Raw genomic sequence first — 18,684 nt, 5'->3', positions numbered from 1 at the left:
ACCGAGCTGGGAATTTGTGTTGCAAACGTTTCGTCCCCTAAGTGACATTCTCAGTGCTTGGGAACCTCCTGTGAAGAGCTTCTGTGATCTTTCTCCGGCATTTGTAGTGGTTTGTATCTGCAGCTTCTGGTTGTCAGTTCCAGCTGTCCGCTGCAGTGGTCGGTATATTGGGCCCAGGTCGATGCGTTTGTTGATAGATTAAACTTTTGTTTCCACAAGACTAACTCTCAGCCTATTTGGGCAAAGTGTATTGGACACTATATCATATGACAAGACCTCAATATTGGATTTAAACCTATACTGTAACTTTTGATCCTTAAAAACAAAGTAAGAATAAATTGAGCATAAGGGGGAAGAACAGTGGAGGGTGTATTGACAATGAATAATTTTGAAAGATTAAGGAGTTTTCCGAAAACATGAATTTCATAGGATCACACTGGAAATATGAAACAAACAAGCCATTCAGCCAAAACAATCCATGTCAATGTTTCTGCCCTACTTGTGCCAACTCCCAACTCCCCTTATTAAAATCCATCATTACAGTCCTCAATTTCCTTCTCACTGATAGGCCTCTCCAGCTTCCTCCTATTCACTTCCCTGTGGGACATCCACTCCCTCATTGGGGAAACAAAGTTTTTTCTAAAACCCCATTTCTCAATGAAATTCTTCTACTGATGGCTTTTGCTCCACAAAAGGAAACATTTTGTATTCTGTATCTGTCAAGAGTTTAAAGATCTTGACTTGGTCATTCCTCAGCCTTCATTTTTAGAAGAATAGAGATGCAGATTACCAATCCTTTCATGATGTTTGCTTTCACACATTTCTGGTGTCATCCTTGTAAATTTTAACACTCTCTATACTGCCTTGATATCCCATTTATAATATGGTGTCCAGAGCTACACACAGTACACTAGGTGTGAACTAAACAATTTCAGTACATATTTAGACTTAATTCTCGACTTTTTAAATTCTGTCTCTTAAAATAAAGCCTGTTGCTTAGTTTGTTTTTCTTGTAAAACTTTAATGATTGCTGTATTTACTGAACAATCTTCTGTGTGCCAACAGCTACACTAACAACATGCTGATTTACACATGCTGCAAGTAATACACATTCACAGAGTCATAGAGATGTACAGCTCAGAAACAGACCGTTTGGTCCAACTCATCCATGCTGACTAATCCAGTCCCATTTGCCAGCACTTGGCCCACATCCCACTAAACCCTTTCTATTCATATACCCATCCAGATGCCTTTTAAATGTTGCAATTGTACGAGCCTCCATCATTTCCTTTGGCAGATCATTCCATACATGCACCATGAAAAGTGGTCCCTTAGGTCTCTTTTATACCTTTCCCCTCTCACCCTAACCTATGCCCTCTAGATCTGGACTCCCCCATCCCAGGGAAAACACTTTGTCTATTTATCCTATCCATGTCCCTCATGATTTTGTAAACCTTTATAAGGTCACCCCTCAGCCTCAGGCACTGCAGGAAAAACAGCCCTAGCCTATTCAGCCTCTCCTGAAAGCTCAAATCCACCAACCCTGGCAAAATCCTTGTATGTCTCAGGTTTCAGAACATCCTTTCGATAGGAAGGAGACCAGAACTGCATGCACTATTCCAAAGGTGGCCTAACCAACGGCCTGTACAGCAGCAACCTGACCTCCCGACTCCGATATCAATACTCTGACTAATAAAGGAAAGCATACCAAATGCCTTCTTCACTATCCCATCTACCTACGACTCTACTTTCAAGGAGCTATGAACCTGCACTCCAAGGTCTCTGTTTTGCAACACTCCCTTAGGACTTATACACTGAATGATAAGGTCCATGAAGATTTGCTTTCCCAAAATGCAACACCTCGCATTTATCTGAATTAAACTCCATCTGCCACTCCTCAGCCCACTTGCCCATCTGATCAAGATTCTGTTGTAAGCTAAGGTAACCTTCTTTGCAGCCCACTACACCTTCAATTTTGGCATCATCTGCAAGCTTATGCTCACATCCAAATCATTTATATAAATGACGAAAAGTAGTGGATTCGGCACAGATCCTTCTGACATTCCACTGGTCACAGACCTCCAGTCTAAAAAATCCTCCACCACCACCCTCTGTCTTCTACATTTGAGCCAGTTCTGTATCCAAATGGCTAGTTCTCCCTGTATTCCATGAGATCTAACCAGTCTCCCATGGGGAACATTGTCGAACGCCTTACCGAAGTCCATATAGATCACATCCACCGTTCTGCCCTCATCAATCCTCGGTTTCTGAGGGTCGCATTCTCTAAACAAATTTCATCTTTTTGTATGTAGACTAAAATGCAGCTTTAACATGGGTAAAGAAAACTAGAGATGGCAGAAAAAGACAAGGAACGGCAACTGGCAATGGAAATGAAAATGAAAAGAGTGGAAATGATACCCTAAGACAGCAAACAGAAGCTTAAAATGATACAGTTTAAATAGGAAATAACAGAGGCTGATGCATTGGGAAGAACTAGACTCAAAATTTGAAGTCTAGTAAGGAAATACTTAAATTTACACAAGTCCTACCAAAGTTCAAGAAGAAAAAAAGACGTGGAGGCATTCCTCGTGTCATTTAATGAAACTGCTAGAAATATGAATTAGGCAAAAGAGGATATTGCTTCTACAGGCTGTTAACAGGTAAAGCACAGGAAATGTATGCCTCACTGTCAGAATTATAATACTGCAGAGAAATCATATTCACTTGGAATTAGTGCCTGAGGCATATTGGCAAAGGTTCTGGAATTTAAGGAAACCGCCAGAGCAAACCTATACTTAATTTGAAAAGCAAATTAATTTTGACATTTGGAAGTGAGCATTAGCAGGTGAAATAACATGTGAAATTCTTGGAGGTTATTTTCCCAGAAGAGTTTAAAAACTCACTTCCTTTAATAAGAAAGCATGCTGAGGACCAGCGTACCCTCTAGTTCTCTTTTTGGCTGTGCTGGCCTTTGAGGTTTGAGAGTGGTCGTGACTTCTGTAACCAAAAGTCAATGCCAATGCCAATTGCTGTGCATGGAAACTTGGAGCAGCTACATACTCAGGCAGCCCCGCAGCTTACAGGGAACTTTGTAGAGGACCAAAGGATTGTAACCACCAGACAGGCAGCAATAATAGCTTACGATTAAGAACTTTTAAAAACATTTTCTTAATTCACAAGTTTTGGTCATACTGGTGAAGACAATCACTTACAACCCATTCATAATTGCCTAGACCAAGTAAGGGCAGTAGTTTCCGAAAGGACGTGAATGAACCAGATGTGTATTTCCTGACAATCAGCAATAGTTTCATGGGCATCAATAGACTTTTAGTGACAGAATTTTTTTAATTGAATTCAAGTGCCACCATTTGCCATAATGGGAGTCAACCAAGGACATTATCTGGGTGTCTGGATTAATAATCTAGTGATAATACCATTGAGCCATCACCTTCCCATAAAATTAAACCTTTATTCCATCACCACTGACTACTTTTGGTAGAGCTCCTTGTTGCCACACTCTTACCTCACCTGTGGAATTTAATTATTTTTGGTTATGCTTAGATCTGATGTATAAATTAGTCTCCCTTTTTTGTTTCATTTAAAATCATTGTATGCTTAATTTTGCTGGGAACTTGAAGAGTACTCTGTGAATCTCCTAGTAAGAAACAAAAACAACTTGCTGGAAAAATTCAGCGGGTCTGGCAGCATATGTGGAGAGAAATTAGAGTTAACATTTTGGGTCGAGTGACCCTTCCTCAGAACACAATTCCCCTCATAAGAATGTGTCTAACCTGTTTCTAAATCTCCTTTATCATTCTCTGTTTCACCAAATAATTTTAATTTATTTTCAGGGAGTTTAAACAGGAAAAAAAGTGTTCTAATAATTTTAAAGATAGTGGATTTGTTTTTAAAAAATACAGTAAATTATAATAACAATGAATTCACCCTCTGTGGGGGTAGAAGCGGAGACGTTCAACACTTTCAGTCCTAAGTTGGTTGGACACTAGAGGCAAAATAAACTTGCAGAGCTCTGGGGACAGAAAGGGGATGAGATTGACTGGACTTGCTCTAAGAGAAAGCTGGCATAATCTTAGTTGGTAGAATGACCTCACGCTGTTCTGAGATGTACCAGGATATAGTTATCGAAATTATAATGGTGGAAAAGAGCTACTTATTTCAATAGACATTACATCAGTCTAACAAGTGAGTAAAAGATAGGAGGACAAAAGCCCAAATCTTCCAAACAGCAAAGCCCTTTTTGCTGACACTACTCAGATTCCACAATTAGCGAGGATTGCCTCCAATTTTTCTGGTTGAAATGCAGGATTCACCTGAACTCAGTCAGCTCAGTATTCCTCAGAGACAGCAACAGAAATAATCCACACACAGGCCTTCAACAATTCCACCCCCAAAACAGACTTACTTTTCTCTCGTAGCGATACGCATCCCTGATATCATCATCTGAGTCGGTTTCCTCCTCATCCAATTCAATAGATTTTCTTGGTGAGTTTGCCAAACTCCCCATGCTCCTGCTGAAGGCAGATTGTTGGACACTCTGTAAATGTTCCTGGGAAGAGAATAAGACCAAATCCTCCGTCAGGTAATTCCTTACAATATCATTTGGTTTAGATATTAATACTAAACAAAATGTGACAATATGCCAAATAAGAAGCTATAAGGGAAGACAGCCTAAAGCTTCAACTAAAAGGGAGGCTTTAAGGAGACCTTAAAAGGGGAAAAAATCTGTTGCGAGGCAGAATGATTTAGAGGGAAAGTTCCTGAACTCCCCCTGCTTCGGCGGGCGAAGGCAGAGTCATCAATGGTGGAAATATTAAACTAGAATTGGTAATACATAAATATCCTGTGTGGTTTGGAGTAGGGGGAGGCTGTATGGCTGGAGAAGATTACAGAGAATCAGGAGGGAACAGGCAATGGAAAATAAAACTAAGAACGAGAATTTTAAAAATCAAGACTTTCCTTTCTTGTGAGCCCCTTGTGGACAATTCCAAAATCAGAAGATTTGCTTAACGAATTAGAGGTTCACCTTGTAGGACTGAAATAGGTGGGTTTTTTTTAAAAACTCAAGTGGTTATGCCACTTTAGCACTCGTTGGCTCAGCAGTCAGGGTCAATAAATATTTTGAGAGACAGTGAGCTCATTGAGTAGCCTGGTTGCCTTAAAAGGAACAAATGGCATATTTTTGTTCCTCATTGGTATGTTTGCATCTAGGTTAAGTAGCACAGGAAAGATAAGTGAATGGGATTTGATATGATTTAGGATTGGGATAGAGTTTTGAATGATTCCCCACAGCATGGAAACTATGGAAGCAGGCTAGTAGTTTAATGAAATAACGAAGTCTTGCGACAACATTTGCAAACAATGAAAAAATTCAGCAGCACACAAATTGGCGAAGAAGTCAAGTCAATCGTTACCAAAAGGACAGAAGTAGGTTTTCTTGGTGACTGTATGGATATTTGGTAGGAAGCTCTGTAAAGGTACAACTTTGCAAGAGAACTGTTGCTCCTGACAGATAAATAAGGGAGAATCAGGAAGAGTTCAAAGTGGAAAAGGAAACAAGAAAACATGAGACAGAAGGTGAAGCTAACATGAGAAAGTGCAAACGATTTCATATAATTCTTGTAAGTATTTTTAGTACCTGACTCTTCCCCATCTTCCCCTTAGAAAATGACCCATTTATTTTGCCCACATTTCTGGACATTAACCTAGGATTAATCTCCTTAGTGGAGATCATGGAACAAAGACAAATACTTTAAAAAAATAGTTTGTGACTCACAAAAATTAAAACATTGTAGCGATGAAGGAGAACTCATAGGAAGGGAATAAACCCACTATGACTAAGGAAGTTAAGGATAGTGTCAAACTGAAATAAAAGGCATACAATGTGCAAAGATTAACGGTAAACCAGACGATTTGGAATGTTTTACACGTCCCAAAAAACAATTACAAAGGCTGAGAAAATAAACTGAGGGCAAATTTGTAAGTAATGCAAAAATGGACTGACAGTGAGATTAAAAACGAAGACAGGGGCCAAAGTGAACATAAGGCCCTTAGAGAATGAGGTTGGGAAATAATATAAAGGAAAAGGCAGCAAAGGCGTTGAGGATTATCAGATTGTCATGATTTTATTGAATGGATTTTGCCAGCGTTGGATGGTTTGAGCTATAGAGAGCGGCTGAATACGCTGGAGCTGTTTTTCCTAAAGTTGGAGGCTGAGGTGTGATCTTATAGTGGTTTATAAAGACATGGATAGGGTGAGTAGACAAGGATTTTTCCCTGGGGTGGGGGAGCCCAGAACTAGAGGGCATAGGCTTAGGGTGAGGAGGGAAAGATTTAAAAGGGATCTAAGGGGCAACTTTTGCACGCAGAGGGCGATGTGTGTATGGAATGAGCTTCCAGAGGAAGCGGTGGAGGCTGGTACAATTACAACATTTAAAAGACATCCGGATGGGTATATGAATACAAAGGGTCAGAGGGATATGGTCCAAGTGCTGACAAATGGGACTAGATTAATTAAGGACATCTCGTTGGCATGGAGGAGTTGGACCGAAGGGTCTGTTTCTCTGCTATACCTCTCTGTGACACTATCAAGGGTGGAGCAGACTCAATGACTTTTTTCTGCTCTTATACTTTAGGATGTTGGTGCAAACTGGTAATTGTTTGATATCCCATAATTTTCTTATTTTTTTGCTGGGAGATTTGTATCAATAGCCATGGGTGAGGTGCTGGAAGATTGGAGGTTGGCTAATGTGGTGCCATTATTTAAGAAAAGCTATAGGGAAAAGCCTATATCATAAAGATGATAAGCTGGTGAGCCTTTTGTCAGTCGTGGCCAGGTTGTTGTAGGGGACTTTGAAGGAAGGGATTTACATGCAAATGGAAAGGTAGATTGATTAGAGTCACAAAGTTAGCTTTGTGGGTGGGAAATCATGCCTCAATAACTTGATTTGAGGTTTTTTTTGAAGAGGTGATAAAGAAGATTGATGAAGACAAAGCAATAAACATTTTGTGTACTACAGCAAAGCATTCAACAAAATTCCACATGGTAGACTAGTTAGTAAGGTTAGATCACATGGGATCCAGGGGAGCTAGCCAGCTGGATACAAAATTGGTTTGAAGGAAGGAGAAAGACGGTGGTGGTAGAGGGTTGCTTTACAGACTGGAAGCCTGAGACAGCAGTCTGCCTCACTGATCACGGCTGGGTCCACCTGTTTTTCATTCTGCATATAAATGTGAATGTTGGAGGCATGGTTAGTATACTTGCAGATCACAACAAAATAGATGATGTAAGGGACAGCAAAAGTGGTTATCTCAGAGTACAATGGCAGCTTGATCAGATTGGCCAACGGGCCATGGAGTAGCAGATGGAGTTCAATTTAACCGAATGAGAGGTACTGCATTTTGGCAAGGTAAACTGGAGCAGATCTTCTACAGTTAATGCTAGGGCCCTGGAGAGTGTTGTTGAACAAGGAGAACTAGAGATGCAGGTGCATAGCTCCTTGAAAGTGGTGTCACAGGTAGACAGGGTGGTATGCTTGTCCACATTGGTCAGCTCATTTGAGTAAAGGAGTTGGGATGTCATGTTGTCATTGGTGAGACCAATTTTAGAATATTGCATATAATGTTGGTCTACCTACTATAGAAAGGATGTTGTTAAACTTGAAAGGGTGCAGAAAAGACTTTCAAGAATGTTGCCCGGACTGGAGAGTGTGAGCTAAAGAGAGAGGTGGAATTTGCGGAGATTCTTTCCCCCCGGAACATCAGAAGCTGAGGCGTAACCTTATAGAGGTTTATAAAATCATGAGGGGCATGGATACTGTGAAAAGCCGAAGTCTTTTTCCTAGGGTGAGGGAGTCCAAAATTAGAGGGCACAGGTTTAAGGTGAGACAGGAAAGATTTAAAAAGGAACTGAAGGGTAAATTTTTTCACGCAGAGAGTGGCAGGTATATGGAACAAGTTATCTGAAGAAGTGGTACAATTACAACACTGGCCAATCACCAGTAAGGAACATTTTGTTAAGAGGAGAAGTTGAATAAGTTGGGCTTGTAGTCTGAGGAGTTTAGAAGAATGAGAGAAGACCATGTTCTCAGAGTACTTAAGTTAGGTGCAGGAAGATGGTTTCCTTTTGTGGGAGTCTAGTACAAGGGAGCTAATATCAGACCTACTTAAAACAGAGTTGAGGAAGAATTCTTTTTCTGTGCTAATCTGTATAATTCTTTAATGCAGAGGGCTGCCAAGGCTGAGTCTTTCAGTACATTCGAGGTTTGATAAACACATTTTAAATCATTTAGAGAATTAAGGGTTGAGAAAAGGCAAGAAAAATGGTGTTGAGAGTCATCAGATCAGCCATGATCTCATTGAATTTGGAGTAGACTCAATAGGCCAATTGGCTTACTTTGGCTCCCGTATCTTATGGTCTTTTGGTCATTTCAATACCCAGGCGCTTGTATTTTTTTTATTACCTGCAAGTCTGGATTGGCTGCTGCCTTCTGCAGCTCAGCACTTATTATTTTCTCCGTTTTCTCTCTTGCTGCCTGTTCCACCATGCGCTGGCTTAATACAGACAGCTTTGCAAGTGCAGAAGAGAGCTCATCTGTGGCCAGGGCTTGCCTGGCCCGATCCTGCCAGCTCATTGCTCTCTCTGTCAGACACTGTAAGGCATCTCCTTCTGGTAAACGAACTGGAAGCTTCTGAAGGGAAACGAGCAGTGAAAGAATGGTTTCAAGACGTGGCCTTCGAGAGCGCATGCACAATGGGCACAAGAATTTCACCTCCTTAGTTTGCCAGGCCAGTCCTTTTTTTTGTGTGCCAGTTTTGGGTAGAGGAACACAAGTGCTATGAAACCAATCTTTACAAAGTTCACACTGTAACATAAAACCACTGGCTATTTTGCGACACACACAGAACTTGATTTCTTCAATGCGATCCACCATTGCCATTTTAGCCAGGTTTGCTGCTCTCAAAGAATGCATAGCTTCACATTCCTTTTGCTCCATGGCACGGAAACCTGCGATCTGAAGAATGTCAAAAGAAATAAGTAAAAACATATCAGGACGTGAATAGTGATATCAGCAATTTCATTAAGAGTTAAAAATTAAATTTCACCGAGTAACAGGAAATGACCAAGTGACCAGTGAAAACTTCCAGTTTTGAATAAAATATCCGAAATTATAATAACATACAAGTTAAAAACAATCAACCTTGCTGTTATATTCACTACAGGGTTCAGAATAAATGAACATGACTCAAGCATATAGTCTGAATTTTAACAATAGTGTTAAGGGAATAATCATAATTTGGCCATCTGTAAATTTTGTTAAGAAAGGTGAACTGAGTAAATCTATGGTAGGGGTTATAGATATTTTCTGCCACTGTTTTATGCAGTCCTCAGTCTGGCAAGAATGGTTTTCAAAACATAATTACACATTTTCACAAAAAAAAATAATTAAATACATCAATATCTGGACTAGTTTTGGGAAGATGCAGATTTTTTTCGTAGAGTCATAGAGATGTACAGCATGGAAACAGACCCTTCGATCCAATCCATCCATGCCGACCAGATATCCCAACCCAATCTAGTCCCACCTGCCAGCACCCGGCCCATATCCCTCCAAACCTTTCCAATTCATACACCCATCCAAATGCCTCTTAAATGTTGCAATTGTACCAGCCTCCACCACTTCTTTCAGAGATGTCATTACACCATCTGGAGCAGGTGGGATTTGAAACCATGCCCCCAATGCCCAGAGGGAGGAATGCTCCCACTGCACCACAAAGAGGAATTATAAACTTTTTAAAAAATATTTCACCTATTTTTCTAATCAACCTGTTCAGAGATATTATTACAAACTTCTGTAGCAGGTGAGACTTGAACCTAAGTCAATGGGTTCATGCATGGGAACACTACCACTGGGTCACAAGGGTCCTTCTGGGGTGTTATAACTACACAGGATGAATGGACCGCACCTGAACAGAACCAGGCCCTTGCCACGTGGTTTGTCAGTTTAGTAGAAGGATTAGCCAGGGGGTAATATTAGTGAAGAAAATACATGATGAAAAGGAATTAGAAAGAAACACTGTGGAACTAATGTCAAAATGCACATTTTGGTGAGATTTTTCATTATCAGAACAATTTACCTCTTGAATTGATATTTGTGCAAAGCATAATATATAATGCATTAAAGCAGAGTACAGTCTGGTTGGCAATTTGACTCTGAGACAGAGGCATTACCAATGGTGATATTCTTTTATTCATTTATGGGATGTCAACATTGCTAACTGGCCATCATTTATAGCTTTTGAGAAGGGGGTGAACTGCCTTCTTGAACTGCTGCATTACACCCACTGCACGTTGACCGACAATGCCATTAGGAAGGGAAGTCTAGGATTCTGACTCAGCAACAGTGAAGGAATGGCAATGTATTTAAAAGTCAGAATGGTGAGAGGTTGCAGATAGAGTTGCCCCCATGCCCCTGCTGCCTTGTTGTTCCAGATGGAAGTGGTTGTGGGTTTAAAAGGTTGAGGAACTTTGGTGAATTTCTGCAGTGTAACTCATTGAGTTTCAGTAGTGGAGGGAGTGGATGTGGTGTCAATCAAGTGAGCTGCTTTGTCCTGGATGGTGTCAAGATTGAAATGTTGTTGGAGCTGCACCCATCCAGACAAGTGGGGAGGATTCTATGACACCCCTGACTGGTGCCTTGCAGATGGTGGGCAGCAGATCTGCAGCCCTCATTTTCTCCTTGACGGTGAACAGGTTTTGGAGGGTCATTGCAGTATTCATAGCCTCTGATCTGCTCTTGTCACCGCTGTGTTTTTGTGTTGAGTCTAGTTCAGTTACTGGTCAATGGTAACCCCACTAATATTGACAGTGGGGGAATTCCATGATGGTAACACCACTGAATGCCAAGGGGCAGTAGCTAGATTGTCTTTTATTGGTTCCTGCCTGGCATTTGCTTGGTGTGAATGTTACTTGCCACATCTCAGCATTTGGATATTGTCCAAATTTTGATGCTTTTGAAAATGGTCTGCTTCAATATTTAAGTAGTCACAAATGGTGCTGAACATTGCAACAACATCAGCAAACATTCCCACTTCTGACTACACAGTGGAGGGAAGGTCATTGATGAAGCAGCTAACAAAGTTTGGGCCTAACTCACTATCTGGAGGAACTCCAGCAGTCATGTCCTGCAGCTGAGATGACAGATCTCCACACAACCACAACCATTTTCCTGTGTGCCAGGTATGATTCCAACCAGCAGCATGTCTACTCCCTGGAGTAGACATCGAAGCCAGTTTTGCTAGGGCTCCTTGAATCCCCACACTTTTGAATTCAGCCTTGATGTCAAGGACTGTCACTCCTGTCGCAGCTCAGAACTCCGTTCCTTTGCCCATGTTTGAACCTAGTTAGGAGATGCATAGCCCTGGATGAACCCAAATTGTGTGTCACTGAGCAGGTGCTGCTTGATAACACTGCAGATGACACCTTTCATTACTGTTCAGTAGAGTAGATTAATGGGGTGGTAACTGGCTGGGTTGGATTTGTCCTGCTTTTTGCATACAGATCGTTCTGCTATAATGCAACCGTTGCTTTCTCCTGAAACCTTGTGCTATAGAAAATCACACTATGGAAAACAGTCAGAAAAAATTGCGCTGTAAAAGATATATGTAAATAGAAAATCGCTATGGTCATTCAGGAGAAAGTCTGTGTTAGCCAAATAGCACCCACAATTTGTCAATCGCATTATAGCCAATTTGCATTGATGAAACCCACACTGTACTAGAATGACCTGCACAGGACATACCTGGGCAGTTTTTCCACACTGTAGCGTAGATGCCAGTGTTGCAACTGTGCTAGAAGAGCGAGACAGTTGGGAGGTAGTTCCCCTGGGAGTCCTGAACATTGACTCCACGCCCTCTGAAGTCTCATTGTTTCAGGTTAAACACGGGTAAGGAAACCCTGTGCTGGTTAGCAAGGGAGCGGTATGTTTTGGAGCACAAGCCTTCAGTACCATTGCTTCAAGGTTGTCAGGATCCATAGCCTTTGCACTATTCAGTGCCTTCAACTTAATATGGATATCACACGGAGTGAATCGAATTGGCTGAACACTGGTATCTATGATGCTGGGGACCACTGGAAGAGGCCATGATAGAACATCCAATTGGCACTTCAATTTGAAGAGTGTTATGAATGTTTCAGCCTTACCTTTTACACTGATGTCCTAGGTTATTCCATCATTGATGGTGATATTTGTGGAAGCACCGAGTTAATAAAATGTTTTGCTGGAAAAGGCACAGCCGGCCAGGCAGCATCCGAGGAACAAGAGAGTAAATGTTTCGGGCAGGACCCTTCTCCAGGACTGGGAAGGGGGTTGAAAGATAAATGGGGGAAGAGGGATGGGGATAAGGGAAAAGTAGGCCATTGGTGGGCAAAGGTAGGAGATGATAGTGATAGGTTAATACAAAGAGTGGAGTGGATAGGTGGAAAGGAAGATGAACAGAGATAGGTTAGGTCAAGAGGGTGAATCGGAGTTGGAGAACTGGATCTGGGATGGGGTAGAGCGGGGATTGGAAACTGATGAATTCAACATTCATGCCGTGTGGTTGTAGGCTCCCGAGGCAGAAGATGAGATGTTCCTCCTCCAGTTTGCGGGTGGCCTTGTGTAGGCAGTGGGGGAGGTGCAGAATGGATATGTCCTCAGGGGAGCAACGGGGCGGAGGGAGTATAAGTGGATGACCATAGGATGGTGGGATTGAGTTTGTGCTTACAGACCAGATATCCAGAAGCATTCCGCAAATTTGCCCTCGGTCTCTCCGATATAGAGGAGACCCCAGTGAGAGCACTAGATACAATAGATGAGGTAGGAGGATGTACAAGTAAATCTCTGCCGGATTTGAAATGATTCCTTAGGGCTTTGGACAGGTGAGGGGATTGGGAGTGGGGTGTAGAACACGACATGCTGGATTTGGAGAGTGATGAGATGGAATGTGAGGATTCTATCTTCATTGGGGTTGGGGGAGGGGGGTTTGAGAGCAGAAGTATGGGAAATGGAGGAGGTGCGATTGAGAACATCATTGACCACTGGGGGAGGGAAAATTACAATCCTTGAAGTAAGCGGACATCTGGGATGAATTGGAGTAAAATTGCTCATCCTGACAGCAGGTATGGCAGAGGCAGAGGAACTGAGTAGGGGATCACGTTTTTACAGGAGGGGCAGTGGGAGGTGGTATAGAATAGGTAGCTGTGGGAGTCGGTGGGTGTGTAGAAGATGCCAGTATTTAGATGGTATCCGGAGATAGAGACAGAGGTCCAGGAAGGGGAGAGAGGTGTCAAGGATAGACCAGGTGAATTTGAGGTTGGGATGGAAGGTGTTGATGTGGTGAATAAACTGTTCAAGTTCCTCACGGGGCAATGAGGCAGCATCGATACAGCCACAGATGTTGCAGAGGCAAAGGTGGAGATGGTGCTGGTGTATCTGTGGAACAGGGACAAATCCAGAGCCTCCACAAACAGTTATCCCCCCCCAAATACTCAGGTCCACGCTTGCAGTCATGTGTCGACACTAACTCTCTCTATAGTCAGCCCTGCCCCACCTCATTCTTCCAGACCCGCAAAGGACCTCTGCTGTCCTTCATCCGGAGAAGGATCCACATACTCAACAAATGCTTTATCTCCAACCTATCGGACATAAAGGAGATGTACACCAAACTCTTACACTTAGCTCCAAACCCAGGGCTCCATGATCACTCCGAACCCCATCTGCAACCTCCTCTGGATGCTATTAATCCACCTGCCTCCAATGCCGTGGTTGATGATGTCACTCTCGCCAGTGCTGATGCCGTCACTTCCGCCACCATCACAGCACATACCGCCCCCGTGGTCACCAATGATGTCACTTCCAAACTACAAACTGTGTCCAACCCCGCCTCTTCTGCGAACATTACTGACGTCACACCTCACTCCCCGCCTCAACGGATGTCTACTACATTGCTACTTCTACCACCATTAATGACATCACTTCCACCCCTGCGAACACAGTCGACCACGCCATCTCTGGGATATCACCAGTCACATGACTGGAGGCATCATCATTGGTCACATGACCCCTCCCACCCCCACTGTCGAGACTGTCTCCACCCTCACTCCCAACTTCAACCCCACACCAGGACCCAGCCCTGCTGGGTTTTTACCACACCCTCAGACCTCCCCCTCACTAAAGGGCAAACTGTCAGTACTCAGCAAACGTATTACCTACACCTACTCCGCCCCCAACATTAGTGAATTCTGAATTAACAAAAAGGATTGATGGGGGCAGAGTGGTAAACATGATCAAATTGATTTCAGTAAGGCGTTCGGCAAGGTTCCCCATGGGAGACTGGTTAGCAAGGTTACATCTCATGGAATACAGGGAGAACTAGCCATTTAGATACAGAAGCTCAAAGGTAGAAGACAGAGTTGTTTTTTTTTCCAGACTGGAGGCCTATGACCAGTGCAGTTCCACAAGGATCGGTGCTGGGTCCACTACTTTTTGTCGTTTATATAAATTGGATATATTTGGTTGTAAGCATAAGAGGTATAGTTCAAAAGTTTGCAGATGATACCAAAATTGGAGGTGTAGTGGACAGCAAAGAAAGTTACCTTGGATTGCAACGGGATCTTGATCAGATGGGCCAATAGGCTGAGAAGTAGCAGATGGAGTTTAATTTAATAAGTGCAAGGTGCTGCATTTTGGGAAATCAAATCGTAGCAGGACTTATACACTTAATGGTAAGGTCTGAGGGAGTGTTGCTGAACAAAGACCTTGGAGTGCAGGTTCATAGCACCTTGAAAATGGAGTCACAGGTAGATAGAATAGTGAAGACGGCGTTTAGTATGTTTTTCTTTATTGGTCAGAGTATGGAGTACAGGAGTTGGGAGGTCATGTTATGGCATTGGTTAGACCACTGTTGGAATGTTGCATGCAATTCTGGTCTCCTTCCTATCGGAAAGATGTTGTGAAACTTGAGGGGATTCAGAAAAGATTTACAAGGATGTTGCCAGGGTTGGAGGGCTTGAGCTATAGGGAAAGGCTGAACAGGCTAGGGCTGTGTTCCCTGGAGCATCGGAGGCTGACTGGTGATCTTATTGAAGTTTATAAAATCATGAGGGGCATGCATAGGATAAATAGGCAAAGTCTTTTCCCTGGGGTGGGGGAGTCCAGAATTAGAGGGCTTAGGTTTAGGGTGAGAGGGGAAAGATACAAGAGAGACCCAAGAGGCAAAGTTTTCACGTGGAGGGTGGTACGTGTATGGAATGAGCTGCAAGAGAAAGTGGTGGAGGCTAGTACAATTGCAACATTCAACAGGCATCTGAATAGGTTATATGAATAGGAAGGGTTTGGAGGGATATGGGCCAGGTGCTGGCCGGTGGGGCTAGATTGGTTTGGGATATTTGGTCGACATGGACAGGTCGGACCGAAAGGTTTGTTTCCATGCTGTACATCTGTATGACTCTATGACTGGAGGAATGCAAACGTGATTCTGTGGTTTAAAGGTAAAAAGGAAATGTCAAACAATTATAGGCCAATTAGCCTTACTTCAGTGATGGGCAAGTTGTTAGAATCAATTCTGAGATTGGATAAACTGTCACTTGAAAAGGCATAGACTATACAGGGAGAGTCAGCACGAGATGGTCATGCCTTACAAATGAATTTGTTAAGGAAGTGACAAGGAGGATCGAAGAGGGTAGTGCAGCGATTGTTGTCTACATGAATTTTAGTAAGGCATTTGCCAGGTCCCACATGCAGACTGGTCAAAAGAAAATGCCCCTGGAATACAAGGTAATGTGTCAAATAGAATACAAAATTACCTTAGTAACAGGAAACAAAAGAGTAACGGTCAAAACTGCCCTTACAAATGGAAAGTTATTTCAAGTGGTGCTCAGCAGGGCTCAGTGTGGGACCTGTGCTGTTGTTTTGGACTTGAGTGTTATGTGGGGGTGGCCACTGGGAGATTTACAGATGAAACATTATTGGCCAATATTGGCCTAAGCTACAAAAAGACACAAAGGTTGAGGAGTAGGCAGGAAAATGGCAGATGGAGTTCAACTCTGATTAGTGTTAGGTAATGTATTTAGGGAGGACAAACTGGAAAAGGGAATACAGAATAAATGGGAATATACTGAATGGCATAGACAAAGTGAGATATTTTGGCATCAGGTGCACAGGTTCCAAAAGGTAGCAGTAGAGGTAGATAAGGTTATAAATGCAGCATATGGAATGCTCTCCTACACTGGCAGAGGTAAAGAATACAAAAGGTAGGGATAAAATTAGAACAACTACCTGTAGTTTCCTCTAGTGCAATGGTTGCGTTATTGTGCAACTCCACATTATAGAAAAAGCACATTTTAGAAACAGCACAAAGTGTTGGCAATGTAATCACATAACAGCAACACAAGTTTTAAAAGTTCACACTTTAGAAACTGTGTCCCCAATTTGTCAGTCGCATTACAGCAAACTCATGTTAACAAAACACACGTTATAGCAGAATGACCTATAAGAAGCTGGTGAGGCCACAACTGCAACACTGTATGCAGTTTGGATCACCACTTCACAGAAATGATGCAATTGTGCTGAAAAGAATGCGGAGGTTTACAAGAATGCTTCCAGAGCTGGAGAACTGTAGCCAAGAGTGGAGGTCGGTGTTGTTTTCCTTGGAACAGAGAAGGCTGAGGGGGCGACGTGTTGAGGTATACAAAATTATGAAGGGTACAGACAGAGTAGATTGGAGGAACTTGTGTCTCTTGGCAGAGTTCAAACATAAAAGGGTCATAGATTCGAGCTATGTGGCAGAAGGATCAGAGGAAATTTGATAATCACAGTGCAGAAAGAGACCGTTTGGCCCATCACATCGGTACCATCCCTCCAAAGATTTCCCACCCAGCCTGAGCCCGTCACCTATCCCCATATTTATTATGGATCATCCACCTAGATTCCACATCCCAAGATATTGCGGGGCAAATTAGCACTGCCAATCCACCAACCTTTGGACTGTGCACTCAGGGGAAACCCACGCAGACATGGGAGAATGTGCAAACATGAGGGAAAAATTTTTATACAGAGTCATGTAAATCTGGAATTCGCTACCCGAATTGGCGGTGGAGGCATGGACCCTCAACTCTTTCCATAGGTACCTGGATCTGCACCTTAAGTACTAAAACCTGCAGGGCTTTGGGCCATCTGCAAGAATATGGCATGAGAGGGGACATCTGGATTTCTTTGCATCAGCATGAACAAGATGGACTGAATGACCTCATTTTATGCTCTGGTTTTTATCGAAGGGAGGCCTTGTTGGAGCTGTACAGAACTTTGGGTGGCCACAGCTAGACTACTGTGTGCAGTTCAGGTCACTATACTGTACAAAAGGATGTAATTGCATTCAAGGAAGTGCAAATGAGCTTCACCAGGATATTGCCTGGAATGGAGCATTTTAACTATGAAGACAGGCTGGATAAGCTTGGGTTATTTTCTATGAAGCAAAGAAGGTTGATGGGGGGATTAATCAAGGTAAAAAGGCACTGACAAAATGAATTAAAAAGGTGGACATTTTCCCTTAGTTGAAGGGTCAATAATGATAATGGGGCATTACTTCAAAATGAAGAGCAGGTAGTTTCATGAGGATTTTAGGAAAAAAACTTTTCCACTCAGAGGATGGCAGGATCCGAAATATGCTGTCTGGGAGGGTTGTTGAGGCAGGAAACCTCACAAACTTTAAGTAGTATTTTTATGAGCATGTGAAGTGCCATAACATTCAAGGCTATGGGCCTACTGTGGGAAAGTGGGCCGAGTGTCAATATCAGTATAGTTTTGGCGGTACAGATTCAGTAGCCAAATGGCCTCTTTTGGACTGTATCTGTTGCAGATGCTGCCCTATTTTACTAAAATCTGCCTTACCCCAAACCAAAACAATTTTTTGCACATCATCTTCTCCTTTTCATAACAAATGTAAAGTATAGAGCAAGGGCAGCATGATGGCTCAGTAGTTAGCCCTGATACCCCACAGCGCCAGGAATCCAGGTTCGATTCCAGCCTCAGGTGACTGTGGAGTTTGCACATTCTCCCAGTATCTGCATGATTTCCTCCGGTTTCCTCCCATACTTGAAAAGATGTGCAGGTGAGGTGGATTGACCGTGCTAAATGCAGGGTTACAGGGTAGGGGTAGGATGCTCTACCACACTGTAGGGTTTCTATGAACCCATATGGAATCACTATTGTGCTTCCCCACTATCACCTCAAATACCTGCCTGAATTCATTCCTGAGAATTTGGTCTGCACCCTCCATTCTAGGACCATCTACATGTTGACGTAAAAAACTCTCCATTATACACTTCAAGAAATCTGCCCCTCGAATCCCTTTGTGCTACAGTTCTCCCATTTAATACTGGGGTAGTTGAAATCCATTAATATAATTACCCACATTATTTTTACATGCCTTACCTGCTCCACAATTACCCAAGCTGACTATTTGAGGGTCTACAATACACTCCCAACAATGCAACTTAAGTTATTCTTAAGTTCTCTCCACAAAACCTTATTTGATGACCATTGCAAGATATCATTCCTCCTTACTGCAGTAACTGACTTCCTACCCTCTCCTGCCAAAATGATAAGTTGTCAGTCTTGTCCTTCCCTC

The 18,684-nt window shown here is 42.6% G+C and overlaps 1 protein-coding gene across 2 annotated transcripts in view; it reads right to left on the bottom strand.

The window, feature by feature from the left end:
• Window positions 1-18,684, bottom strand: part of kdm5a (lysine demethylase 5A) — a 216,135-nt gene that overhangs the window by 14,164 nt on the left and 183,287 nt on the right. For both annotated transcript variants that reach the window (XM_060840034.1, XM_060840036.1), the window contains 2 exons: window positions 8,481-9,032; window positions 4,424-4,567 (listed from right to left, as the gene is read on the bottom strand). In XM_060840034.1, the coding sequence (XP_060696017.1) occupies window positions 4,424-4,567; window positions 8,481-9,032 (696 nt within the window). The remainder of the gene's footprint in view (window positions 1-4,423; window positions 4,568-8,480; window positions 9,033-18,684) is intronic.

Source organism: Hemiscyllium ocellatum, chromosome 19, assembly GCF_020745735.1.
Source record: "Hemiscyllium ocellatum isolate sHemOce1 chromosome 19, sHemOce1.pat.X.cur, whole genome shotgun sequence".
NCBI lineage: Eukaryota > Metazoa > Chordata > Chondrichthyes > Orectolobiformes > Hemiscylliidae > Hemiscyllium > Hemiscyllium ocellatum.
Note: the sequence above shows the minus strand (reverse complement) of the source record. Positions and strands in the feature narration are given on the sequence as shown.